Here is a 27,678-nt window from a genome sequence, read left to right as displayed (position 1 = left end):
GTCGTCTGGGACTTTAATGTAGTCCTTTCCAGTTTGATGAAGTCACCATTTGAACCAATGGCCACAGCTCATCTCAAGTTTCTCACTTGGAAAGTAGTTTTCCTTATTGCTCTCACCTCTGCCAGAAGGGTCAGTGAGTTACAAGCCTTGATAGCAGATCCACTCTTCACAGTTTTTCATCATGATAAGGTGGTTCTACGTACACATCCACAGTTTCTTCCAAAAGTTGTCACTGAATTCCATCTTAATCAGTCAATCATTCTACCAATGTTTTTTCCCAAGCCTCATTCTCATGCTGGAGAAACCGTTTTGCATACTTTGGACTGTAAACGGGCTTTGGCCTATTACATTGACCGGACAAAGCCTCATCGAACATCTCCCCAACTGTTCATCTCGTTTGATCCAAACAAGTTGGGGCATCCTGTTTCCAAGAGAACGATTTCCAACTGGCTGGCTGCCTGCCTGCATCTCGTTCTGTTATGCTCAGACTGGACAGGCACTGGAGAGCCATGTCACACCCCACAAAATTAGAGCTATAGCAGCTTTTGTTGCTTTCCTCAGATCTACTCCCATTGATGAAATCTGTAAAGCTTCCACCTGGTCCTCAGTTCATACCTTCATTTCTCACTACTGTCTGGAATCATTCTCCAGACGGGATGGGCACTTCGGCCAATCTGTTTTACAAAATTTATTTTCCTAAGGCCAACACTCCCACTATCTCATTTCTGTTAGCTTGGACGTGAGAATATGCTGCCTGCTTGTCCTGGGATAAAGCACAGTTACTTACCATAACAGGTGTTATCCAGGGACAGCAGGCAGATATTCTCACAACCCACCCACCTCCCCGGGTTGGCTTCTTAGCTGGCTTATCTTAACTGAGGGACCGCGTGCCCTACGTCAGGCAGGAAGGCACTCGTGCATGCGCAGTTAGGGCTATTGCGAACTTTCTAAAGACTTAAAGTGGCGATGCACTTTTAAAAGTGGTCCGTACCTGGGCTCCATCAATGACGTCACCCATACGTGAGAATATCTGCCTGCTGTCCCTGGATAACACCTGTTACAGTAAGTAACTGTGCTTTTTCTGCTATATTCAGTGTGCAGGTGCTATTAAAAGTTTGTCAGTTTAGAAGGACTGGAGGACTTACCTACAATGATATGAAGAGCAGATGTAATGGGATCATTGGTACCTACAGTAGCAAAGCAAATACAGTCTGTGGAACCTGCAATAAAGAAATGAACCACAATAAGAGACCCACGCAGACATATAGAGACCAATGTGCTCTCACACTCAAATCTATATATCCAGAGACCTAGACATATACAAAAACTGACACATCCTCATGCACAGACACTGTCCCAGATGCTCAAAAATAACACTGGCACTAGGAGTGATTAGCACCAGAACTGCATGCATTTAAATGCACCGAAATGGATTCAAATTAGGGTGATTATGTATTCATTCCAATGCTCAGAAGGCAACGCAGAAACTAACATTGGCTTTAATGGCGAAAACACACTGCCAGGTCAGGGATGGTGTTTGAGTTTTGAGAAGCGGATTTCTTTTTTTAATTGCCATTTTTTTTTTCTTTTGAAAGGAGAAAGAAGCCTGTACAGTCTATTATACTGATAGTGAAAAAAAACCACATGTTTGCGAGTTTGGAGGTGAGGGCGGGCATTGGTGCCTTTTTTCCTGCACTTTGGTGTGATTTAAACTGCAAAAATTTTTGGGTGGACTTATGGGGTTGTTGTTTTTTAGGGTAGGGAGGGAGAAGGGTGACAATGTGCACTTCTGGTTTTGCCTGGTACAGGCACACAGGAATTTCACAGTAAGCATAGCTCTTTTTTTATTCTTTATACGTTTTCAAACATTTGACAATAAAATAGTCAAAAAGCAAATAATACAAAAGGTAACAGAAAAATTATATTTAGAAAGGATTAATTATCCTTGCTTCTCATTAATAAAAGGAAAATAACGTCCAATCCTAAGTATATTTTAGTCCTCAATAACTGGAAACGGAGCTGATATATTAGGCTGAAATCATCAATTCAAAATAAAAAAAAGGGGAAAATAAAGACGTAGCTTGACAGTCCCAAAACAAACTTCTCACAACGGTATTACTTGATTGCACTTCTCAGAGCAGAGGAATTCTAAAGTTTAGTAGTTATAAATTTAGAAAGCTGCTGCAGCTCGTAGAAAACATATCTATTATCCTTTTATACCATAACACACTTAAAAGGGTAGCGCAGGACAAAAGTTGCCCCCAACTGCAATACCTGTGATCTTAACAAAAGAAACTGTTTTCTCCTCTTCTGAGTAGGTCGGGATACATCAGGGTACATTCTTACTTTACACGACATTAAGGGTACATCTCTATATTTAAAGAGCAATTTTAACATCCAATCCCTATCGGAATCTATGGCAAACTGTACAAGTAATGTTGCAGAAACTAGAGCCTCAATATCCGATCTCTCTAGGAATTTAGTTAAGTCCAAAATATCAGCAGATAAATTATGCTGGTTAGGACTTTGAGATTTTATCCTCATAGGCAGGTAATAAATCTTTGAGAGAGGCAGATATAAGGCTTCTGATACCTTCAAAATCTCTTTTAGATATTTTTTAAACATGTCTAAGGCTGTTATTGAAAAAACTTTTGGGAAGTTTATCACCCTAAGGTTACACTTCCTAATTGAATTTTACAGCATTTCATATTTAAAGTGAAGATTTCCACTATCTCTAACTCAGGTTAGAGCTTGTGCTTCTATAGTTTTTAATCTGGTGTCACAGCCAGCCAACTTAGTTTTTAAAGTAGAAATCTTGCTCTTTATCTCCAAATTTTCTGAAAGCACCATTGTACAACGAGTAGAAAGTTGTTGAATTTGGTTACCTAAAGTTAACTGCACATTGGATATAGCTTCCCAGGTGGATTCCATATTAAAGACCTTAGGTCTCTGCAAAGGGGCAACTTCCAACCTGATATCCCCTGTAATTACAGTACCTGATACCGTAGCTGGGGGAAATACATAGAAAGTCCTCTGCGTGAATGTGCTTCAAGTCCTCCACCGGACTCGATATTAAAACCTCCTGACCACGCTCAGAAACGGCTCTCCCGTTCTGCTGAGGTAGGAAGGAAGTGACCTGAGCCGGCTCAGCCTCCAACGCAGGCTTCGTAGCATCAGGTTGTGCTGGTGAACTCCGTTCTTCCGGAGGTAGTGCCCTCGAGGGAGTACTCACTCAATTCAGCCTGCGAACCTCCTCCTGCCAAGAATCCCTCCAGTTGCTGTGTACAGTGGCAACGTTCGACGAAGGTATCCATCGGGCCAGCCACCGAACCTGGTACCTCCGGGAACACCCAGAGCTTAGATTTCCTCTTCACCATGAATATGACTAGAGAAATTTTTTACAAGGAAACTCAGATGGCATCTCCGACCAAGCATCTTAGGTGAGCTCCGGCCCGTAAGCGCAGCTCTTGAGTGAATGTGTCAAGTCACCTTCCTCCCACTTGCTTTCGCTTTATTAGTGTACATAAAATTTGCATAAGAACTGCCATCTCCGGATCAGACCTTCGGTCCATCAAGTCTGGTGATCCGCACACGTGGAGGCCCAGCCAGGTGTACACCTGGCGTAATTTTAGTCACCCATATCCCTCTATGCCTCTCGTAAGGAGATGTGCATCTAGTTTGCTTTTAAATCCTAGAACGGTGGATTCCACAATAACCTCCTCTGGGAGAGCATTCCAGGTGTCCTCCACTCGTTGCGTGAAGCAGAACTTCCTGATACACTCTACTGATCTACAAACCCCATTAATAGTTAAACAAATTCTTTGGCATTGCCACAGTCACAACTCACAAACAAAAGAAAAAGCCTTAGTTACACTGGTGAGGGAAACCCCACTTTACCAACTACACATCATAGGCATAAAAAAACTTTTGCTGTGAGAATTTTATGCATATATACAGAAAAACGTGAAAATTTGGGAACAATCTCTCATATATAATCCTGATATGTGTGAAAAGCCTACAATCGTTTCATAGCAAAAAAGAAAGCTGAGGCAGGCTACTTTTTCGGGGCAAGACCACAATAGCATAGCAGTTAAACTGTCAGAAGCGCTGTTCCTCTGTGTTCCATGCTTTGGGCAAGGTGGGCCTAGTTTTTTGCGCTGTTCTTGCACTATGGGATGTCCACTGTTGCCTCTAGCACCAGAGGTTTGAGCATCAGGCCCTGAGGGATTTAAATACCACTCCCCCCTCCCCCCCCCCCCACACACACAGGCAGACCTCACCCATGCTGCCTTACACACACATCAGGGCCAATTCACTAAATATGCCCCCCCCTCTTTTAAGTGTCCTCATTGCATGTGGTATCTGGGTGCTCGGATTCAATTCTAGAATACTAGTATAACCTGCAGTTACATCAGCCTCAGATCTTGTCTAACTACAGTCATGTAAATGCAGCAAGGGAACACACAAAACCTACAGCATGGTGTAAGCTGCACCAGCTCTGCCCATGTGAATGTACCCTTGCATTTATGTGCTATGCCACTTATGTGTACCCTTCCAGAACAACACCTAGGTGAGTCGCTGCTCCATACACACCTAAATGTACACTTACTCGCAACAATGCCAATATACTGTACATTTACATACCCAAGAGGCATATAATGCGAGAAACCCAGTTAGACTTACTCTTATTCTGCCACACACATTCCTACACGCTCCCTTATATTGAGATACTATGTCATTCTGTACACAGATGCAGGTCATTATTCAACTGTTAATGGCCATTAAATGAACCTGTTTAAAAAGTGACCCCTTTAACCAAATGAACTTGTGTAGTTAAAGTGGCAAGCAGCATTAAATAAAGCCAGGTCAGGCCAGGGCAGAGGGGTTCCTTGGAGCAGACCTTTACAATAATGCGCAGTACTTTCCTGTATTTAAATCATGCAACCCTTGCTGCACACGTTTTGAGCAAGTAGATTTAGCCAGCCATTTAGCTACACAACTAGCAGGCAAGTATGGCTACATTTTTCATCCCCGCCTGTCCCCTTATATATCTATTATGATGCCTTTGTGTGTGTTAGGTTGACATAAAAACATAAGAATAGCCTTACTGAGTCAGATCAATGGTCTACCAAGCCCAGAAGCCAGTTCTCACAGTGACCAATCCAGGTCACTAGCACCTGGCCAAAACCTAAGGACTAGCAATATTCATGCTACCGATCCAGGGCAAGCAGTGGCTTCCCCCATGTCTTTCTCAATAGCAGACTATGGACTTTTCCTCCAGGAACTTGTCCATATCTTTCTTAAAACCAGCTACGCTATCTGCTCTGACCATAACCTCTGTCAATACGTTCCAGAGCTTAACTATTCTCTGAGTGAAAAAAAATTTCCTCCTATTGGTTTTAAAAGTATTTCCCTGTAACTTCATCGAGTGTCCCCTAGTCTTTGTAATTTTTGATGGAGTGAAAAATTGATCCACTTGTACCCATTCTACTCCACTCAGGATTTTGTAGACTTCAATCATATCTTCCCTCAGCCATCTCTTTTCCAAGCTGAAAACCCATTTTAGTCTTTCCTCATATGAGAGGAGTTCCATCCCCTCTATCATCTTGGCCGCTCTTCTTTGAACCTTTTCTAGCACCACTATATCTTTCTTGAGATAAGGAGACCAGAATTGAACGTAATACTCCAGATGAGGTTGCACCATGGAGCAAAACAGGGGCATTATAACATTCTTAGTCTTGTTAACCATCCCTATTTTAATAATTCCTAACATCCTGTTTGCTTTTCTGGCCGCCGCCACCACACATTGGGCGGAAGGTTTCATCGTATTGTCTACGATGATACCCAGATCCTTTTCTTGGGCGCTAACCCCCAAGGTGGACCCTAGCATCCAGTAACTGTGATTCAGGTTATTCTTCCCAATGTGCATCACTTTGAATTTGTCCACATTAAATTTCATCTGCCATTTGGATGCCCAGTCTTCCAATTTCCTAAGGTCTGCCTGCAATTTTTCATAATCCGCATGCGTTTTAACAACTTTTAACAGTTTTGTGTCATCTGCAAATTTAATCACCTCTCTCATCTTTCCAATTTCCAGATCATTGATAAATAAGTTAAATAGCACCAGTCCTAGTACGGACCCCTGCAGCACTCCAGTGTTTACTCTCCTCCATTGAAAAAAATGACCATTTAACCCTACCCTCTGTTTTCTATCCGATAACCGTTTCCTAATCCACAACTGAACTTTGCCACCTATCCCATGACACTTTAATTTTCTCAGGAGTCTCTTGTGAAGAACTTTATCAAAAGCTTTCTGAAAATCTAGATATACTATATTAACTGGCTCACCTTTATTCATATGTTTATTCACATTTTCAAAGAAATCAAGCAAATTTGTGAGGCAAGATCTCCCTCGGTTGAACCCATGCTGACTCTGTCTCATTAAATCATGTTTGTCTATGTGTTCCGACAGGCGAGGTGTTCTTCTGTTCCGCCTGCTCTTTCTATGTGTTCCACAATTGTATTTTTTTAGTGTAAAACAATTTTTATTGATGACAATAAAATGAATATACATTAAGAGAAACCGTCAAAGAAACTATATCAGCACAGCATTAGACAAGATGTGGAGGGGGAGAGTGTTGTCCACAGAAACAGAGAATGCGGGAAGGGGGGAGGTGGGTTTAGGTGGAAAAATAAAAGGCTTGGACTTAGTCATATTCAGTTTTAGATGGTAGTGAGACATCCAGACGGCAATGTCAGACAGGCAAGCTGAGACTTGGGCCTGGATTCCTATAGAGATATCTGGTGTGGAGAGGTAGATCTGGGAGTCATCAGAATAGAGGTGGTACTGAAAACCATTGGGAGTAGATATAGATGGAGGAAAGGAGAGGTCCCAAAACAGAACCTTGAGGTACACACATTGATAATGGGAAAACAGTGGACGAGGATCCACTACTGCATACACTGAAAGTGCGCTGGGAGAAATAGGAAAAAAAACAGGAGAGAACAGAATCCTGGAATCTCACTGAGGTGGTGAACAATAGTGTTTAAAGCAGCAGATAGATTGAGAAGAATGAGGATAGAGTAGAGGCCTTTAGATCTGGCCAAGAACAGGTCACTGGAGACTGAGACATACGTTTATGGAGACTCTTGTTCCACAAGGTTCTGTCCTATTAGCAATGGTATTTGATCTGTGTCCTTTTTGTGATGTGTTACAAGATCTAGAAATCAAATACCACATCAAGTGATCTATTATTTATTTATTTAGATTCCACACATTAGTAAAAACCACTCAAGGCAAGTTACAATTAAAACAATATGCAACAAAGGACAAATTTAGTAACTATATAATACAAACATTTTCACCCCATTCTATGTTTGTCCAGTCTAACTCCCAACAACTGCCCCTAATCCTCATCAAGTATTAGATTCTGAAGCTATTGTTGATTAAAAATATCTATTTCAGTTATTAGTTAACTAGAAATGTTATATAATCTGCTTTACCATGCCATACAGTTTTTATATCCTGCAATTTTCTGCCATAAGTCATTGTGGTTTACAATTTAATTACAGTGGAAGAAGATTTCACAATCCAGGACAAAACGAGCAGATGTTTGCATTAAATTGCCAAGCACATGACAGAAATCTGGTAATCTCCTGCCTAGATGCACTAAATGCTCAGATCGTGTATCGATGGTCACTAAACTAGCTTGACTGGTTTAGCGACCGACTGACCATATTTGCCAACCCAATGTTCAAAACGGCTCACTGCGTGATTTTCTGTGCATTCATACTTTCTCCGATTCTAGCATGCAAATGACCTCATTACTATTAAAATGAAGTCATTGATATTAAAATGAGCCATCCGATTGATGGCCTAATATTGCAAAGCCATAAGCGACCGCTAATATCGCCCCCATAAAAAAACAGGTCTACCATGTTTTTTTCTATGGGCACAGATGTTGTGCATGCGTGCGTGTAACATCTGCACAATATCTACTCCATTAAAAAATATATACTCCATAAAAAAAATAAAAAATTCCGTGACATATGCCCCCCTCCCACACTGATGACAACCCAGAACAAACACAAGGCAGGAGGGATGCCCAATTGCAGTAATCTAGCCTGCTAGAAAGGAGCCCGTCAATTATCAAGCAAGATCTGTTGGAAGATATCTCTTTTTAATTTGTATATGGCATCTCTGGAAAGGACAGTATCTAAATTGAATTTACAAACATACATTTATGCTGATGACATTACAATTGTTGTACCCATTACTTCGTTATCTACAGAAACAATAATTTATGCAACTTCCATGTTCAACCTCGTAGTTAAATGGGCCAAGGATTTCAAACTTAAATTGAATGCAGAGAAGACAAATGTCTTCCTTACGAGTCCTTCTAATAAAATTATGGAGACCTCTTTAGTGATAAATGGAATGAATCATACCATTAGTCCCACTATAAAAATCTTAGGTGTTACTCTTGATAAATCCTTAACTTTTGAAGCTCATACTGACATTCTAATCAAAAAATGTTATTACACTCTCTGGAAACTACGTTCACTACAATCATATTTTGATTTCTGGTCCTTTAGACTGCTGGCTCAATTTCTTATTTTGAGCACATTAGATTACTGTAATATAATTAATTTAGGATCGTTTAAAAAAACCGTCAGGAGATTAAGAATCATCCAAAATACCGCAGTACGTTTGATATTTGGGTTGAAGAAGTCAGATCATATTACCCCATATTATGGGAAATTACCGTACATTGGTTGCCAGTCGATGCCAGAATTATGTTTAAATTTGCTCATTTATGTTATAAAACGCTGGTTGGAGTTGCTCCTATCTATCTCTCTAATCATTTTGTGCTCCCTGCATATTCTCATCCTAAGCAGGGAAATTCCCAATTTTCATTTCCAACACTAAAAGGATGCATTTCTATAAGATTTCTGGGCAAAACTATCTTATCAAGTTGGTGTTTGGAGTAAAACTATATGTGGTTTATTTCTGAATTCAGTCTTATCAAATGTTTAGAAGATCTGTGAAGAGTTATTTATATGATAAATTTATTTATGAAATTTTGGTTATATGATAGACATATTTCTGTATGTATTTCATCTGCATCTGGCAAATCTTCTTGATGTAAATCGCTTTGAACTGTCAAGGTATAGCGGGTTGACAGGCAACATCCCCAATTACCTAATAGAGGTGGCCATCCTACAGCAGGGAGCTTCCAACAATATTCCATCAGAAATCTTTTCCACTTAAAATTCCCAGCATGCAATAATATGAAGTCTACCTTATTGTGATGGGGTGGAGTCGCTATCACCTCAATCGCCTCTGAGAGAAAGCTGCATGGAGAAGCCCTGTGCTAAACCTGCTGGGTACAGGCTCTTCCCATCAGGTCAAGTGAAGCAAGATCATTTGCATGTTGAGTCAAGATCTCACCCTGAGAGAAATAGGAACTTGCAGACAAGATCTGAAGCCCAGAAAGACTAGAAAGGGAGAGCACCTGGCAACAGGAACTTCTAAGAGCAACCCTTGGGAAGATGCATGCTGGTATCCACCTAACTCCTTGTAAGCTCAAACCCAAATTGTCCAGTGACCACTAGATTTACAGGGACCAACATAGTGGGAGACCTAAGTAACTGGTAGTAACCAGAATGACCATTTAACACTTATTCATTAGCAAAACACTGGAACCAACTACCAGTTACACTACAATCTTGTGACCACTACCTTAGGTTCTGAAAACATTTTAAAGCATTTCTATACCAAGATAGTAAACCAACACTGAAGTAACTGAAATGGTAATTGTAAAGGCACATTTCTTCACTATCTAATGCAACTCCTGGCACAAACTGTGAGCCAACAATGACCTACTTGAGGCGTTTACTTCATGGATCCCAGAAATCGTTCACATTTTATTCTCATGCTCAAAATACCTATACTAGACTGGATGGGTTGTGGATTCATCGAAATCAGATGGGTGGGATCTCCCGGGCTGAAATAGAGCCAATGCATATTTCTGATCACGCTCCTGTCTAGGTGGCCTGCACTGGTATGTTGGATCAAGGAGGGCGCAGATACTGGAGGCTTAACGAGTCTCTCTTGGGCTCCCCGGAAGTGAACGCAGCGGTGGAACGCACAATAACTGAATATTTAGAACAGAATGATAACGGGGAGGTTACCGATGCAGTATTATGGGATGCCTTAAAAGTAGTGCTTCGCGGGGAACTTATTAAATGGGGGGCTAGATATAAACGACAAAGAACCCAGAGATTCCTCCAGTTGCGTCAGAGGTTGTCATTGTTGGAACGGACTCATCAAGAAACACGGGAGACACAGGTATTGACCCAATTACAGAGAGTGCGAGATGAATTATACCAACTCCAGGTTGAAGATGTTGACAAGATGCGAGCACTTTTCCGACTTCAAATTTATGAGCATAGCAATAAGGCCGGGGCTCAACTGGCTAGATATATCAAAATTAAGCAGAATAGGGCCACAATAACTCGGATACGGGGAGTTCAGATGGGGGATATAAAGGTGGTGGATTCGGAGATCAGGCGGGAGTTCTTGGCCTATTATTCTAAACTATATGGTACACCGGATCCGGTAGGTCAGGAAGCTCAGGCTGCTTTTCTTGACTCCCTCCCTTTGCCGCGATTATCTGACTCTGACCAAGCTTATTTACAGGAACCAGTTACAGTGGCGGAAATATTGGGTGTGATTAAGAAGTTGAAGAATGGGAAATCACCGGGACTGGACGATTACACTGGCTGTTTTTATAAACAATTTTCAGGGCAGTTAGGGCCTCTACTGGCGCGAGTGGCGAATGGGATTCCACAGGGATCCAGCCTTCCGAATACAATGGGGGAGGCTGGTGTTACCATACTTTTAAAACCGGGGAGGGATCCCTTGTTATGCGGGTCATATCGCCCTATTTCACTGCTGAACTTAGATGCAAAAATCTTGGCTAAGGTGCTTGCTCTGCGCTTGGGTAAAGTATTGCCATCAATAATTCACCAAGATCAAGCGGGATTTATACAGCGTAGACAGGTGAGCGATAATATTAGGCGGACCCTTAATCTGTTATGGGGAGCTGGTCTTCGGTCGGATAAATTGGTTTTGATGTCAGTAGATGCGGACAAGGCCTTTGACAGGGTTCTCTGGGGATTTCTTTGGGAAGTGATGGACCGCATGGGATTGGGTCGGACTTTTACTGCATGGATTCGGGCTCTTTATAATGACCCACGGGCTTGCCTACGTATTAATCAATCTTATACCGATTTTTTTTTCTATTTGTAGAGGGACCAGACAAGGGTGCCTGCTTTCACCTCTATTGTTTGCTCTTTCTATAGAACCTTTGGCGTTGAGCATTCGGAACCATCCGGATCTGTGTGGATTTGTGTTGAATGGGGTTGAACACCAGGTAGCGCTGTTCGCGGATGATATTTTACTCTATGTGGGATGACCTGAGGTCTCCATTCCGCATCTTTTGCACCTCTTTGAGTCGCATGGTAGAATCTCTGGGTTCCAAATCAACCTGGATAAAACAGAAGTTTTGAATTTGACTCTCACGCCTACAGAAGTGGAGAACATTCGGGGTGGTTTTCCTTTTAGATGGGCAACTCACGGACTTAAATATTTAGGCATTCATATCCCCAAAGATATAACCTTGCTTTATGAGAAGAACTATCAGCCCCTTTATCGTCGAATTAGAGCTGATTTGCAAAGGTGGTATGGCCTTTGGTTATCCTGGTGGGGCAGGATCGCTCTAGTAAAAATGAATGTGCTTCCAAGGCTGTTGTTCCTATTTCAGACATTACCAGTGCGGGTCCCAGCTCGGGAGCTACTGGGGCTAGGGAAGGAACTGCGCAGTTTTATTTGGCAACGAAGGTCTCCTAGGTTATCCCAATCCTTGCTGTGGGCGGCTAGAACTGCGGGGGGGAGGGGACTTCCGAATCTGGAATGGTATTATCAGTCAGCTCAGTTGAAATTGATTCTCGATTGGGACCTGGGAGAACATAAAAGCGGGGTCCTGCTAGAACAGACCTCGGGGGACAGACTGAGGTTGAAACATAGGCTTTGGGTCTCTGGATCCCGTCGTTCTTGGATCCAAAGTATATCTAATCCCTTTGTGCAACATTTGGCCACGGTGTGGAACCAAGCTCGAGCTCAGTTGGGTAATGGAGCACTGATTTCTACTTTGGCTCCGATACAATCTGAACCTCAATTTCAGGTTGGGAGAGATAATAGAGTTTTTCACAGGTGGGCCCAGAGAGGTCTGAGGGTCTTTAGAGACTTGTTGGGGACTTCTGGGATCTTACCCTTTGCCATGCTCCAGCAGAAATTTGACTTACCAGACCGGGACTATTTGGCCTATTTTCAGATAAGGCATTTTATGCAGGCTCAGGGTTGGGGAACGCCTTTGAGCATTGAGCAGGAGTCTTTTGAGAGTCTTTTGAGAATCTCTGGTTGCTGCTCCAACATGTGCCCCGACCCCTATCAGTGTTGTACCAATACTGGAGAGGTCATTCACCTGTTCAATTCTCCTTTCAGAAGCACTGGGAGCGAGATTTAGAGTTTTCCTTTACTACTGTGAACTGGGAAGTTATCTGTAGGGAGGTATCCCGGGCTTCTACTTGTGCTTTGGTTCAAGAGAATGCTTACAAAGTACTCACTAGATGGTATTATACTCCTGAGCGGTTACACAAAATGTTCCCAGGGGTGTCTGCTACCTGTTGGCGATGTGGGACATATGAGGGATCTTTTCTACACATTTGGTGGGATTGTGTGGTTCTTGGTCCATTTTGGAAGGCTGTGGCAAGTACCTTCTCCACCCTGCTTGGAGATCAGGTAGAAGTGTCTCCTCAGTCGTGCCTTCTGGGGCTCTATAATGAAAGAGATCATCCTTGGCAGACTAAATTACTCCGTTGGGGTCTAGCCGCTACCAAATGTCTCATAGCTAATCACTGGAAGAATACTGTGGCTCCCTCTATATCTGACTGGACCACTAGACTTTTGTCCATTGGGAGGATGGAGATGGCGGTGGCTACTCGTCGTCATAAGTTCCTGACCCGATCAGTAACCTGGATCAAAATAAGAGATTTATTGGATTCTTTGTAGGGGTTCCTTGGCTAATTCTGCCTGGTTTGCTCATTGGATGGTGTGAGGGGTTCTGGGGGGAGGGTTTTGATGGGGGCATGGAGCTGGGGATAAGTGCGCTGAGGGGGGATTGGGGTGGGAGGGGGGTTTGGGGTGCAATTTGTATGGTGTATGTGCATTTTTCTGTTTTGAGCGTTATTTGCAGTTGTTGGTTATGCTATTGATATGACTGAAGATTGCTGTTCAATGTTAGTTGTATATTATGAAAAATTTAAATAAAAAATTTAAATATTAAAAAAAAAAACAATGACCTACTTGAACTATATATTTGTAACTAACTGTATTAGTAGCTGTAATGATCTACCTGTACTAGCAACACTATTGAATGTCAAACTGTCCATTGTAAGTTACTTGGTAACTGACCCAACCTCTTGTAATGTAATCCGATCTTGAACTGAATAGGTAAAGGTAGAATAGAAAACCTGATTAATATAATGTAATGACCCAAACTTTGCTCCACAAGTAGACTGGGTTCCACTGCCCCAACTTGTGTAAATGCTGCAGAGTAAGAGCTGTGACCTTCCACTTTAAGGTTGAGCCACATGGGGAAACCACAAAGGCATTAAGTACAATGCAAGTAAGCTCCAGGGAGTAATCCTTCTCAACCTCCTCCAGAACCTATTGATCTGAGGGGCCCAGTGCATCCTCATTGGGCAGGTCTTGCTGTTGCAGCCTAGCCTGAAGGACCTAGAGCAACAGCTCTTTTGGGACAACAGGAGCCCAGTTTAAAGGATCTTCTTGAACCAGAGGCCTGAGCCGGAAAGCGTTAGACTGATCAAACATGGCCAGCCTCTTCAAAATGGGCCTTCCCCTCCCCAGTGCATCCTGGGATGAACTGGGGAGGGGCCTGGGGCTCTGATTGGCTCAGGTTGTTTAAGGCCTCTCCCATAGGAAAGGCCTTAAATAACCTGGGATAATCAGTCTCGGACCCCTCCCCGGATGCACTGGTAAGAGGCCTAAGGCTCTAATTGGCCCAGACACATAAGGCTACTCCTATGGGGCATCCGGGCCAATCAGATCTTCAGGTCCTTCCCGATGCATCCAGAGAGGGCCTGAGGCTCTGGTTGGCCTAGGTTCTTCAAGGCCCCATAGGAGAAGCCTGATACAACCTGGGCCAATAAGAGCCCCAGGCCCCTCCCTGGTGTAGCCCAGGATGCATCGGAAAGGGGAAGGCCCATTTTGAAGAGGTGGGTCAGCTGGCCGCAGGGAGTAGGCATCCCTCTGGTCAGCCAGCTAATTCAAGGTAGAGGGGAGAGAGGTAGGAGGCAGGAGGGTGTTGTGTGGCAGCAGGAGAGAGTGGGCATCTCTCCCACTGCGGGGGTGGGGGGTTGCTGCTGCAAGGGGGGGTGTTAATTGTGGTGAGAGAGAGTGGGCATCTCTCCCACTGCAGGGGTGGCGTGTTGGTTGGCAGAGGGCACGATTGAACATCTCTCCTGCTGTTGTGTTTTGTGTTTTTTTTCTTTTTGCGTTGATTCTTCACGTGCCCATCGCTATCACTAGCGATGGGCACATGCAAATTTAGTGAGTTTTCGCTACTCTCCGCCAACCTCATTTGCATGAGCTTTTTTGGAGAATGACTTACTTTTTTAATTCGTTACCAGAATGACTGCGATAGCAGCCCGTTGTTTTTGTAAAGCGTTTTTTAAGAATCTAGGCCCTCGTGGCAAAGTGCAATCATGTGCAATTTATCACTGGATCTTAATGAAGTAATTGTATTAAAATTGGAAGATGCACTAACTTAAGTGTGAATATTAATGAATTAATGAATGAAATGATGTCATGAAGTTAATAAAATGGCCTGCAACCCATGACTCAGGAAGACAGACTCTTGGTTCAGATTCTGCCAGTTAGCAGAAAGCTCCGTAAGGCCTTATCGTTTTCACCTAAATTTGTGTGCCTGGTTGTTATTCTTTAGCCTCCCTCAGAGATGGAAGAAAGGGCTGGGGGTAGGAAATCTGCCATGTACTTATTAAGAGCAAACACCTGCAGGGCTTCCTTAATCACTAGGGTATACTCCTATTGTTACAAGCAGACCTGAGGTAGGTAGATAAGTAGGAAGGAAAGTGTTCCCCCCCCAGGGTTACCACATTTTCCCGAAGAAAAATCCGGACCCATAACTACACCCACAGACCTGCCCAGTTCCGCCCCATTCTGCCTGCATCATGCCACATTCTGCCCCCCCCAGCACTGCCTCCAGACAGCATCCGTGCATGCGTGGATGCAATGTGATGACATCACTGCGTTGCATCCGCGCATGCAAGGATGCCCCCTCCTGACGCAATTTTGACAGGAAGCTTTTCAAAACCAAGACAAAGTGCCAGGTTTTGAAAAGCCATCTGGACTCCCGGACATGTCCTCAAAAAGGAGAAATCTGGACTTCTGGTAACCCTCCCCCATCCCAAATCATAGCGGGGACTGAGAAGGCTTCTGCTGCTCAGAAGCAACAGCAAGAGAGAAAACAAGTGTAGGCAAGATGGCTACCATTCCTGCTGAAGACACTGGGACTACGAGTGGGTCCCAATGTTTCAATGTGGGGAGAAGCAGTCTGGTGGTCCTCCTCCTCCCCCTCTTCCCTGAGGCCTCTTCTGAAGTTGGAAATGGCTTTTCATAAAAGGATCACAGTCCTATTAGGCACTCTATAATATCAATCAATCAAAGATTTTTCAAACTATTATTTAAATTTATATCATGCTTTATGAAGCAGCTTATAATACTTTTAAAAGATACAAGGGCAGTGGCGTACCTAGCATATGTGACACCCGGGGCCCATCATTTTTGGCACCCCCCCCCTATCTGTACGAAAAACATGATTTTTAGTAACAAGCCACATGTCACACATGAGTACCTAGGAAAAGGCAGCATCTTACATATGCAGTGAGCAGTACAACATCAATACACCCATTGTAAAACTAAACAAGCCAGACTAGTACAGATCAATCCTACACCATCAATCTTAACAGAAAACCATGTCTTTCAAACACACAGAACACAGAAAACACCTTCGCCTAGTATGGAATATGTCATCACAAACTAACCCCTCCCCCTTTTACAAAACTGTAGGTGGATTTTAGCCACGGTGGTAACAGCTCTGACACTCATAGAATTCTGAGCATCAGAGCTGCTACCACCACGGCTGGCGCTAAAAAATGCTCCACAGTTTTGTAAAAGGGGGGATAAAATAGAAATATATAGACAAAGGTTAAATTGAACCAGCAAGAAGCTGGACTCTGCATTCAATGCAACACCACAGAAACAGTGACACATGTCTCCTAAAGCAATAAATAAATAGAAAGTTTTTGTTCTACCTTTGTCTTCTTTGGTTTCTGCTTTCCTCATCTTCTTGTTATTCTCTTCCTTCCATCCACTGTCTCTCTTCTCTCTGCATCTTCCATTTGCTTTGTTACTGTGCCTCTCCCTTTCTCCCTCCTTCCAAATTGGTCTGGCACCCATCTTCTTCCCTCCGCTCCTCCCATAGTCTGGAATCTCTGTCTTCTTCCCTGACAGCGTCTTCTCCCAACTCTCTCTTCCCCATTTCCCTTCAGCGTCTTCTCCCCACTCTCTCTTCCCCATTTTCCTGCAGCATCTTCTCCCCACTCTCTGTTCCTCATTTCCCTTCAGCATCTTCTCCCCACTCTCTGTTCCCCATTTCCATTCAGCATCTTCTTCCCACTCTGTCTTCCCCATGTGCTTTCAGCGTCCTTCTCCCCCCTCTGTCTTCCCCATGTGCTTTCAGCGTCCTTCTTCCCCCTCTGTTCTACCCTGTTTTCCTCTCCACCCCACCTTTTCTCCCTTTCTCCCTCCCTGTCCCCTTACCTCGTGGCGCTTTCTCCTCCCCCCCCCCCGGCCCGGACAACAGGCCTGGTCCGACAAACCTCCCTGCCCTGTGGCCGGCGATGTCGAAACTGCCTTCTTACAGCAGCCGGAGCGTAGTAGTTGCATATGGCTACCTTAAAGGTCGTCTCTGATGCAACTTCCGGTTGCATCAGAGATGACCTTTTATGGCAGAAACACGCAGCTTCAACGCTCTAGCTCAGGGGTGCCCACACTTTTTGGGCTTGCGAGCTACTTTTAAAATGACCAAGTCAAAATGATCAACAATAAAATTTTTAAAAAAACACAAAGCACACTGTACGCTGAGAAAATGTTAATTATCATTCCTATTCTGGGTTTTTTTCAAAGAGGTCAAAGCAGATGACTCTATGCACTGTCACCTCAGTAACAACCATACAGAAATAGACAAATACCCCCCTCCCTTTTTACTAAAGCACAATAGCAGTTTTTAGCGCAGGGAGCTGCGCTGAATGCCTAGGGCTGCTCTCGACGCTCATAGGCTCCCTGCGCTAAAAAACGCTATTGTGGTTTAGTAAAAGGGGGGCCATAGTGCAAAATATAGACAGCAGATATAAATTCAGACACATTTTGATCACTAAATTTAAAATAAAATCATTTTTTCTACCTTGTCTGGTGATTTCATGAGTCTCTGGCTGCACTTTCTTCTTCTGACTGTGCATCAATCTTTCTTCCCTTCTTTCAGCCTGTATGCTTCCTCTCCTCCAGACCACATTCCCTCCCCCCAACTTTTTCTTCCTCTCTCCCTGCCCTTTCTTTCTCCCTGCCTCCCTTTCTTTTTCTCTATTTCCCTTCTTTCCTTCTGTCTCCCTGCCTGCCCCCTTTCTTTCTTTCTCCCTGCCCTCCCCCAAGCCATTGCCGCCGCCATCGGGGAACAGCCCCCCAAGTCACCGCCATCGGGTAACATGCCCCAAAGCCGCTGCCGCCCCAAGCTCTCCTTCCCTGTGTCTTCCCTGTGTCGGGCCGACCAGCATTCCTCTCCCCGACGTCAATTCTGCCGTCGGAGAGGAAGTTCCGCCCAGCTAGGCTGCAATTGGCTGGCCTGAACTTCCTCTCCGACGGTAGAATTGACATCAGGGAGAGGCAGGCTGATCAGCCCAGTAGAATTTTCCGGACCTGGCCGGCTGTGCACCCCCCCTAAGGCTGCACCCAGGGCGGGACTCCCCCGCCCCCCCTTGGTACGTCACTGCACAAGGGGAATCTCAGAATGCCACTTGTCTGCTTGTTGGTTCCTGCAGTATAATGTGGCAGCACTCGTCAATGGCTCACTCAAATGTGCCCTCTATTCTATTCTAATCTCTTTTTTCTTTTTTTATATTCTTCACAGTTTCTAATTCTAATTTTTCATACTGTTTCTGTGCTCTTTAATAAATAAATAAATATGCTAATATCTTTAAAGTCATTTCCAAAATCTCAATTCATTGAATTTTTATCTCTTCCATAAGAGGGGCAGACAGAGCCAGCAGCTGTACTAAGCTCAGTGGCGTACCAAGGGGGGGGGGCGGTGCGCCCCGGGTGCCAGCCCTAAGGGGGTGCTCCCGGCCTTGCCGTTCAGTCCCCCCCACCCCCGAAGGACCGCTCGCCCCACTGACCTTCCTGCACCACCTGTGAAGCAGCCCGCAGCAGGATCGCGAAGTCAGCGTCAGCGATCCCTGCGCTGCTTAGGCGCTGCTTCCTGCTCCGCGATCCTGCCCCTCCTCTGACGTCAGAGGAGGGGCGGGACCGTGGCGCAGGAAGCAGCGCAGGGATCGCTGACGCTGACTTTGCGATCCTGCTGCGGCTGTTTCATAGGTGGTGCGGGGAGGCCAGGGGGGCGAGCGGTCCTTCGGGGTGGGTCGGGGCATCAGGCCTTCAGGGTGGGGCGGGCGGGCAGGCAGGCAGGCTTTCAAGGGGGAGGGGGTGACAGGCAGGCAGGCAGGCCTTCAAGGGGGGAGAGGCCTTCGGGGGGGGTGCAGACCTTCAAGGGGTGCAGGCCTTCAAGGGGGGGCAGGCAGGCCTTCAGGGGGGGTGCAGGCCTTCGGGGGGTGTAGGCTTTTGGGGGGGTGCAGACCGTCCAGGGGGTGCAGGCCTTCAAGGGGGGGGACAGGCCTTCAAGGGGGGAAAGGCAGGCAGGCCTTCAAGGGGGGGACAGGCCTACAAGGGGGGGACAGGCCTACAAGGGGGTGGGACAGGCCTTCAAGGGGGGACAGGCATTCGGGGGGGTGCAGACCTTCAAGGGAGTGCAGGCCTTCAAGGGGGGGTGCAGGCCTTCAAGGGGGGGTGCAGGCCTTCAAGGTGGTGCAGGCCTTCGGGGGGGGGTGCAGGCCTTCAAGGGGGTGCAGGCCTTCAAGAGGGGACAGGCCTTCAAGGGGGGAAAGGCAGGCAGGCAGGCCTTCAAGGGGGGACAGGCCTACAAGGGGGGGAGAAGCTACAAGGGGGTGGGACAGGCCTTCAAGTGGGGGACAGGCCTTCGGGGGGGTGCAGGCCTTCAGGGGGTGCAGGCCTTCAAGGGGGGACAGGCAGACCTTTAAGGGGGGACAGGCCTTTGGGGGGACCATGATTTAGAAGTACAAGGAGGGAAGGGGGTGTTCAAAGAGACGTGCATATGCCAAACTTTGGGGGGGGGAAGAAATAATGGGTCTGAAAATAGAGGAGAGAGAGAGAGATGATGGACCATGGGATTTAGGGAGGGAAGGAACAGAAAGGGAGAGAAATTGGAAACAAGGGATGGTGTGGAGGAGGGATAGAGATACTGGATAGGAGGGTAATTAGGAAAAGAAAGGGAGAGATGGTGGACTCTGGGGTGGTGGGGAAGGAGGGAGAGATGCCGGATGAAAGGGTATTTAAGAAAAGGTGGATCTGTGGAGGGAGATGAAAAAAAAGAAAGATACCAGACTTCCTGGGAAGGGAAGGGAAATGGAAAGGGAGGACAGAGTTGGCAGATGGATGGTTAGCATGCAGAAAGAAGGAGACCCTGGCAAGCAAGTTATCAGAAGAAAACCAGAGCCTTGGACCAACAAGATTTGAAATATAACCAGACAACAAAAGGTAGAAAAATTAATTTTATTTTCTGTTTTGTGATTATAATATGTCAGATTTGAAATGTGTATCCTGCCAGAGCTGGTGTTGGACTGCAAACGTGAGCTAGGATTTAACAGAGAGAGGAAAAGTCCTTTTTGTTTCTTTATTTTATTTACACCACAGCGCCAGTGTGGTTAGGAGAAGCCAAAGGGGGTGAAAAAGCTATAAAACCCACCAGGAGTTTTGAAAAAAATCACCCAACTGGGCAGGAAAATCGAATTGAAAAACCAATTCAATAGGGCTGAATCGAATCAAAAATTTTTTTCCTGTATCTGGCAGCATTAGTTTGCGCTACTGTCTTAGACTTTAGGACCTGGGATTGGGGTGAGATGGCATCCTCAGTACTTTATAATGCAAGTGAAACGAGGATTTGGTCAGACTTTTGAAGGGTCTGCAGAAAAAAAATATTGTATAGGCCGGGGACATGAGACAGCAGGAAATGGGAACTTTTCTTCCTTCTATTTTTGTGAATGGAAAGGCTGAGGATGTCAGAGAGTTCAGTTAAAATATGTGCTTTATAAGAAAATATAATAATGTGTTTTATAAAGTTTATAGCATAGCTGGCCTACCCAGTGAGGTGTTCCTAGTGGTGATGGTGGCAGCGTGTCAATGTGTTGAGAGGAAGAGGTGGTCTGGGAAATTCTGCTGAGCAAACTCCGGGCCCATTTCCACCCCCCAGTTAGTCCACTCCACTCAACTGGTTCACACACTGAGTGGGTCTTTGGGTGTTGTTTTGGGATCTCTTCCAGTGGTTTATCTCCTTCTGGTCCAAGGAAGGAAACTTTGTTATCCTTAGCATTGACCTACAGAATATGTTTGTAACAGCGCTGCTTGTGTGGCATTAGGCTATGTAGTGATCGAAAGAAAAAAACAGACCTTTGCACATTTTTGCACTATATGGTGGGTGTATGAGGAGATTCACATTTCCTGCACAGCTAAGTCCATGTGAAGTTACCTTGTGCTGTATTTGACATCTAGCAAGGTCTCTGTTTGAAAAGAAAGATCTAAACTTAAAAATGAAGTGGCCAGAAGTTATGGTAAAAGCAGATAGTGTAGCTGGTTTTAAGAAAGATTTGGACAAATTCCTGGAGGAAAAGTCCATAATCTGTTATTAAGACATGGGGGAAGTGTCTGCTTGCCCTGGATCGGTAGCATGGAATGTTGCTACTCTTTGGGTTTTGACCAGGTATTAGTGTCCTGGATTGGCTACCATGAGAATGGGCTACTGGGCATGATGGACCATTGGTCTGACCCAGTTAGGCTATTCTTATGTTATGTTCTCATCTGTAGGGGCCTTTGTTTTCACTTCTTATTTTAATGTATTTTTTTTCTGGGAACTTATCAGTGTTTTTTATAATGGGAACAAAAATGGAAGAGAATTAATGTGTGTGGGATGAGGGGGTAACTAATTTCTTCAGCTAAATAATTCAATCCACTTCAAACAGACATAGGAGAACTCACGCACCATTCACACACCCTCCAACCAAAAACGTCAAAAGAAAAAAAACTGTTCGACAACCTCCTAGCCATTCGAGCTGCCACACTCGACCCCCAACTCTACAACCAATTGACATTGACCACAGACTGCAAAACCTTCAAAAAGAAATAAAAACCCTTCTATTCAAAAAACACATAAAACCGAACTAACACAATCAGAACTGTCCCAAGCATCACCTGCAACTACTCCATATGTACTTCTGATGTCATGACAATTCAGACATAATTTATGTTATGTTATGTTTGGAATATAAGACACTTTTCACTGCCTGTTTCTATTCTGACCATTTATTCTGTTTCATGGTCATTACAAAAAATATTTTTTTACATAGGGGGGGGTGTCAAAAAATGATGGGCCCCGGGTGCCACATACCCTAGGTACGCCACTGACTAAGCTGTCAGCTCTTGTAGATTATTCACCGTCTGCTAATAGACATAATCAGCCAAAATGTTCAGGCCTGCCCTGCTACATATTTGACCTCAGCTTGGGGGGTCCACCATTCCCCTGCTCTCTCAGGTGCTCTTTGCTTCCTTTAAAAATATTTTTTGCAATTAGCTCTATTCCCTAAATAAAGGAATAAAGCTAACCCAGGCAAACCCAATTAGCCTTTTTTTTTTTTTTTTTTTTTTTTTAATTGCCTAGGAGCTGCAGGGAAAGCCCAGAGGGAGGGGGGCACTCAGATAGGTTGTACAGACAAGAAAAGGTGATAATGGAGATTTGCACACCTCAGGAGGGGGTTCCACAGGACCGAGCCAACACCTCACCCAGTGGCCACTAAAAAGCTCAACTGAGGGGCAGAAAACCCAAGCTTCATACTCATCTAGGCCCAGTTCAGAGACTCGGTAACCTGGAAGCAGCTGTTAGGTTCAACCACACTGCGGCTTTGGCTATTAGAGCAGGGAGCTAGGTCAGGGACTAGGTGCACCAGTAAGCACAACTTACCATCTGCTAGAGGTAGAGAAAATACTGGATCTTTCCATTGAGCACCGGCAGATTATACCGGTGAGATCGCTAGTATAGATCAGCTTTTTCGCTACCTCCATCTGTTGGTAGAAGGAGATAACACCCACTTGTGTAGAATGGTACAGCCAGACAATAGGAAGTCTAATTTTCTACTCAGAGAACTTGTATCTTGATACACACATTACATGCTAACACTATTTATACCCACCTGCTGGTATTATCCCTATCCGCAGCGAAGAAGGCACCAGAGCAGAATCTGCGCAGTTCTCTAATATTCCTGTCTCCTTCTGAGTTCGGCCAATCAGACCATGCATTAGCTCACTGAACATTCCATCCCCACCCACACACAGAAGCCTGGGACAAAGGGAGGAAAGAGGGATTTTGGGTAACGAAGACATCTGTCACATCGTTTGATAACAGAATAACCCATCAGGGTAATTTTTCTGAGCATGCCCAATTCATTCCTCATCAATTATATTGTGGGGATAGTTTTCAGCAGTCTGCCAAATGCAAATTCAGTGCCTGCAAATATTATAGTAATTTCCAAAATACAACTGTAGCCAGGTGGCTAATTTAGGATGGGCACAAAATTTAATCTCCATTTTGCCCCTCCCCCTTCCAGCCCCTTAAACTAAAAATAGATATACAAAGGCGATAGGGATCCCCAAGCCCTACCAGTCCAAGATCTCCCAGCAAGAACTCTTACAACCTGATCAGCTGGTGGCACTACCACTGAGCCGCCACCACCACCATTACCAGCCTCCCTCCCCTGTGCATGTTGAGTCTTATGCATGTGCAAAAACCAAGCATACACTGAAAGGGGGGGGACTGGCAGCAGCTTGAAAACACTGCCCACCAGCTATCCAGATTGCAAGAGTTATGGCTGGGAGGAGGTCCTCAACTGGCAGGGCTTAGGGATTCCCACCAGCCATACCAAAGAAGCATCATCCCTGGCTATGCCGCTATTTTTAAACTTTTTTTTTTCAGGCAAAGGAGGAGGGGAATAATGAGCACACACAGATTTGAATGTGCCATTTATTCACTGGGAACATCCCTTGATGAACCTCAAGACATTTAAGGGGTTTGATTTTCAGACATGCCTGCAGATGCCTCTGTGCATCACCACCCAGCTCCCTGCCCTCTACCATCCACATACACAAATTTATACTTCAGGAAATAAAGACATCATACCCATCCAAACCCTGCAGGTTCTTTTCCAGAATATGGTCTCGTGCTTGGTTGGCTCTTGTTGTTTCTGATATAGATGAAAGACAGGAGATCAAGAGAGAAGATACTGGTGTTATTACATCCCAAACTAAGTCCTTCACACCAGAGCAAAAAGGGCAGCTAAGAGAAACAGTCAAAGAAACCAGAAAGCAGGGCTGGCTCATGAGGTTGTGTTGCTGAGCCAACTTTTACTTTTGTGCCCCCATGTCCTCCCTCCCACTGGTCCCACTCCTGAATCCCACCTCCCACCTACCTCACTCACCTAGAATACTGTCTCCTTTTCTCCTAGCTTTTGTCCTCCCAGTGACCTCCCCCCCCCCCACCTTTGAATATTTTTTTCTCTTCTCCATGCTTTCTTCTTCCCCCTCAGGTCTCCTGGAATATTACATTACATTACATTAGTGATTTTTATTCCGCCATTACCTTGCAGTTCAAGGCAGATTACAGAAGAGGATTTCTGGACATGTCCAGAGGTGTTACAAAGTACAGCGGGTTGCTTCAGAGGATTGAAATGTTTCATACGGTGTTAGTTAGTCTTCATGGATTTCTTGAATAGCACGGTTTGTATTTCTTTTCTAAAAGTTTTGTAGTCTGGGGTCACGATTAGTAGATTGGAGAGTTGGTGGTCTATTTTTGCTGCCTGTGTGGCTAGAAGGTCATCGTACAGTTTTTTCCGTTTGATGTCTCTGATTGGAGAATGTGAATGGTGTCTGGGTTATGCAGTTTGGATTAGACGGTTGTTCAAGTAGGCTGGGCTGTCACCATTTATGGATTTAAATAATAGACAGTAGAATTTAAATAGTATTCTTGCTTGAATTGGGAGCCAGTGTGAGTCGAGGTATGCCTCGGTGATGTGGTCATGTTTTCTTAGTGAATAGATTAGTCTCAGGGCTGTGTTTTGTACTGTTTGTAGTTGTTTTATCATTGTTGTGGGGCAGGGGAGATATAGGATGTTGCAGTAGTCAAGGAGACCTAGAACTAGGGACTGGACCATGAGCTGGAATTGTTTTCTGTTGAAGAATTTTTGAACTTGCCTTAGGTTTCTCATGACCGCGAATGATTTCTGTATTGTTTTGTTGATTTGTGGTTGCATGGTGCAGCATCTGTCTATCGTCATTCCCAGAAGTTTTAGAGTGGGTTGAATGGGGTATGTGTTTGAGTTTATTACTAGGTTTGTTATGGTTGGGGGTTTTATTTTTTTCGAGAAGTATGAATTTTGTTTTGTCTGGGTTCAGTTTTAGTTTGTGGTCTTTCATCCATGTTGCCACTGTTTCTAGAGTTCTGTGTAGTGTGTCTGTCATGGTGGGCGTTGGCTGATCAAAAGGAAGGAGAATGGTGATGTCTGCATAATTATAAGAGGTTAAGCCTATTTTGTCTAGGCAGGTGCTGAGGCATGCAATATAGAGATTGAAGAGTGTTGGGGATAATGGCGATCCTTGGAGTACGCCACAGGGGTTGGACCATGGTTCTGATTTTTCTTTGTTTGTCTTTATTCTGTAGGTCCTGGATTGTAGGAATCCTTGAAACCATGTGTGTACTTTGCCTGTGATTCCTATTGTATTTAGTATTTGTAGCAGGATGTGGTGGTCTACCAGGTCAAATGCTGCGGTGAGATCTAGTTGTATAATCAGCATTTTTTTGCCTGTGTTGAGGTGTTGTCTAGCTGTGTCCAGAAGAGAGCCTAGAAGTGTCTCATTGCTGAAGTTGGTTCTGAATCCAGACTGTGTAGGGTGGAGCAAATTGTGGTTTTCTAGGTAGTTGGTGAGGTGTTTAGCTATGAGGCCTTCCATTAGCTTGACATATAGTGGAATTGAGGCTATGGGTCTGTAGTTGGATGGTTGATCTGTTGCTCCTTTTGGGTCTTTTAAGATCGGGGTGACAATTATTTTGGAGAGGTCTTGTGGGAAAAGGCCATCTGTGAGCATGGTTTCTACCCACTGCATGAGGAGGGTGCGGAATTTTAGACTGGAGGTTTTTAATAGGTATGGAGGGCATTGGTTGAGGTCGTAAGCTGCTTGGCTGTATTTTTTATAGAGTTTGTTAAGGTCGGACCATTGTATTGTGGAGAAGTGGGACCAGGTTCTATCTGCTGCAGCTGATTCTTTTTCTGGAGGGCATTGTGATCTCTTCTAGGTGAGTTGGGGTTCCTGCGAAGTTTGTCCTGGCAGTTGTAATTTTATTTTTAAAGTATTCAGCTAAAAGGGTGGCTGAAGGGGGAGGTTATCGTTTTTGGCTAAATGGGGTTTGGTGTCTGTGAGTTCTTTTAGTAATTGGAATAGTTTTTTGTGTCATGGGCTTCTATGCCCATTTGGTTTGTGTAGTATGTTTTTCCTTATTTTCTTTTAATTTTAGTTTGTATTGTTGGTTTAGTTTTTTCCATGCTGCTCTTGTGTGTTCTTTTTCTCCATTTTCTTTCTCATGTTCTCCCAGTTTTCCTTTCTTCCAGCACCCCGCCCCCCACCCCCCGAAAAATTAAATGTTCTTCTTTTCTCACCAGACCACCCATAATTTTCTTTTATCTTCTCTATGCTTTTCTCCCTTCAGCCCCCTCCTAAAATATTTTCTCCTGTTCTTCCAGGCCCCCGTACCTAGAATATTTTCTTCTCCCAGTTCTCCCACTCCCCCCTAGTTCCTTGGAATATTATCTTCTCCCTGCTTTCCTTCCAGGCTCTCACATAATTTTTTTCTCTTGTCCCTGCTTTCCTCCCTTCCCCTTTCCCCCAGATCCCCCTGAAATACTGCATTTTCTCCAGTTCCCCAAGCTTTTCTCCTTCCTCGACCCTGTCCAGCATCTGTACCCTCTCCCCATCATCAGCACCTGAAATCTCCCCAAATCTTTCTATAGTCTGACATCTGGTGCTATCCAAAACCCTCCTTCCACTTCTGAGGCTTCCAAATCTCAGCTGCCAACCCTCCTTCTCATCCCATCCAGGGCTGCCTCTATTTCCCAGTGTCTCGCTGAGTCTGCTGCTGCTCCCTGGAAAACAAACCCAACAAAACAGTGAGTGTGGAGCTATTTGGATTCAGGGAGAAGCTTCCAATACCTTGTCGATCCCACCCTCTCTCCCACCCTCTCTGACATGAACCTCCGACGTATGTTTTCAGAGGGGAAGGGACCAGTAATGTATTGGAAGCGCACCCATGTTTGAACGGTTTTGCGCTCACTGTTTACTTTTTTCAGGAAGCAGCAGCATAAGACTCGGCGAGACTCCTGGAAGCAGAGGCACCCCCCCCCCCAAAGAAGTTAGAAGTGATGTTGCTAGTCCTGGAAGTGGCTGAGGGGGCAAGGAGGGCCCACTGGAAGGGCCAAGAAGTTGCTGCAGTGCAGAAATAGGCGAGGCAAGCTTTTGATGCCCTTTAGGCTTGGCGCCCTGAGCCAGTGCCTCACCTGGTCCATACCTTGAGCCAGTCCTGCCAGAAAAAGAATACAATCTTGGTTTTACCGATAACTGTGCTTTTGATGCCAGCAAGTTCGAAGAGTGGAGCAATCTGTGTCTGGAAAACCTTCCTGGCTTGCCCCCTTCCTCCAATGGGATTGATAAAGACAAGCAGATTCCTGGGACGGTTTCCACCTGAGAGAAAACAAATTTGCTATACAAAATATATATAAAACTGCTGGAGAGTGTGCAGAGACGAGCAACAAAGCTCATGAAAGGTATGGAAAACCTGGATTACGAGGAACGACTTAAGAGACTGGGGTTGTTCTCCCTTGAGAAGAGGAGACTGCGAGGGGATTTGATCGAGACTTTCAAAATACTGAAAGGAATCGACAAAATAGAGCGGGAAAAACAGTTATTTACAATGTCCAATGTGACACGTACTAGAGGGCACGGACTGAAGCTGAGGGGGGACAAGTTCAGGATAAATAACAGGAAGTTCTGTTTCACGCAGCGAGTGGTGGAAACCT

The 27,678-nt window shown here is 44.8% G+C and overlaps 1 protein-coding gene across 2 annotated transcripts in view; it reads right to left on the bottom strand.

The window, feature by feature from the left end:
• Positions 1 to 27,678, bottom strand: part of LOC117348323 (ceramide kinase-like) — a 68,667-nt gene that overhangs the window by 20,661 nt on the left and 20,328 nt on the right. Inside the window, exons 4-7 of one of the 2 annotated variants that reach the window (XM_033920313.1) lie at positions 27,215 to 27,343; positions 23,736 to 23,799; positions 22,753 to 22,898; positions 1,146 to 1,220 (exon numbers count right to left, since the gene is read on the bottom strand). In XM_033920313.1, coding sequence (XP_033776204.1) covers positions 1,146 to 1,220; positions 22,753 to 22,898; positions 23,736 to 23,799; positions 27,215 to 27,343 — 414 coding nt within the window. Of the gene's footprint in view, positions 1 to 1,145; positions 1,221 to 22,752; positions 22,899 to 23,735; positions 23,800 to 27,159; positions 27,344 to 27,678 lie in introns of both variants that reach the window. The other variant, XM_033920322.1, reaches the window with a different exon arrangement.

The sequence above is a fragment of the Geotrypetes seraphini genome, chromosome 1 (genome assembly GCF_902459505.1).
Source record: "Geotrypetes seraphini chromosome 1, aGeoSer1.1, whole genome shotgun sequence".
NCBI classification, from domain to species: Eukaryota; Metazoa; Chordata; class Amphibia; order Gymnophiona; family Dermophiidae; genus Geotrypetes; species Geotrypetes seraphini.
The sequence above is the reverse complement of the archived record's forward strand: the minus strand, read 5'-3'. Positions and strand labels throughout refer to the sequence as shown.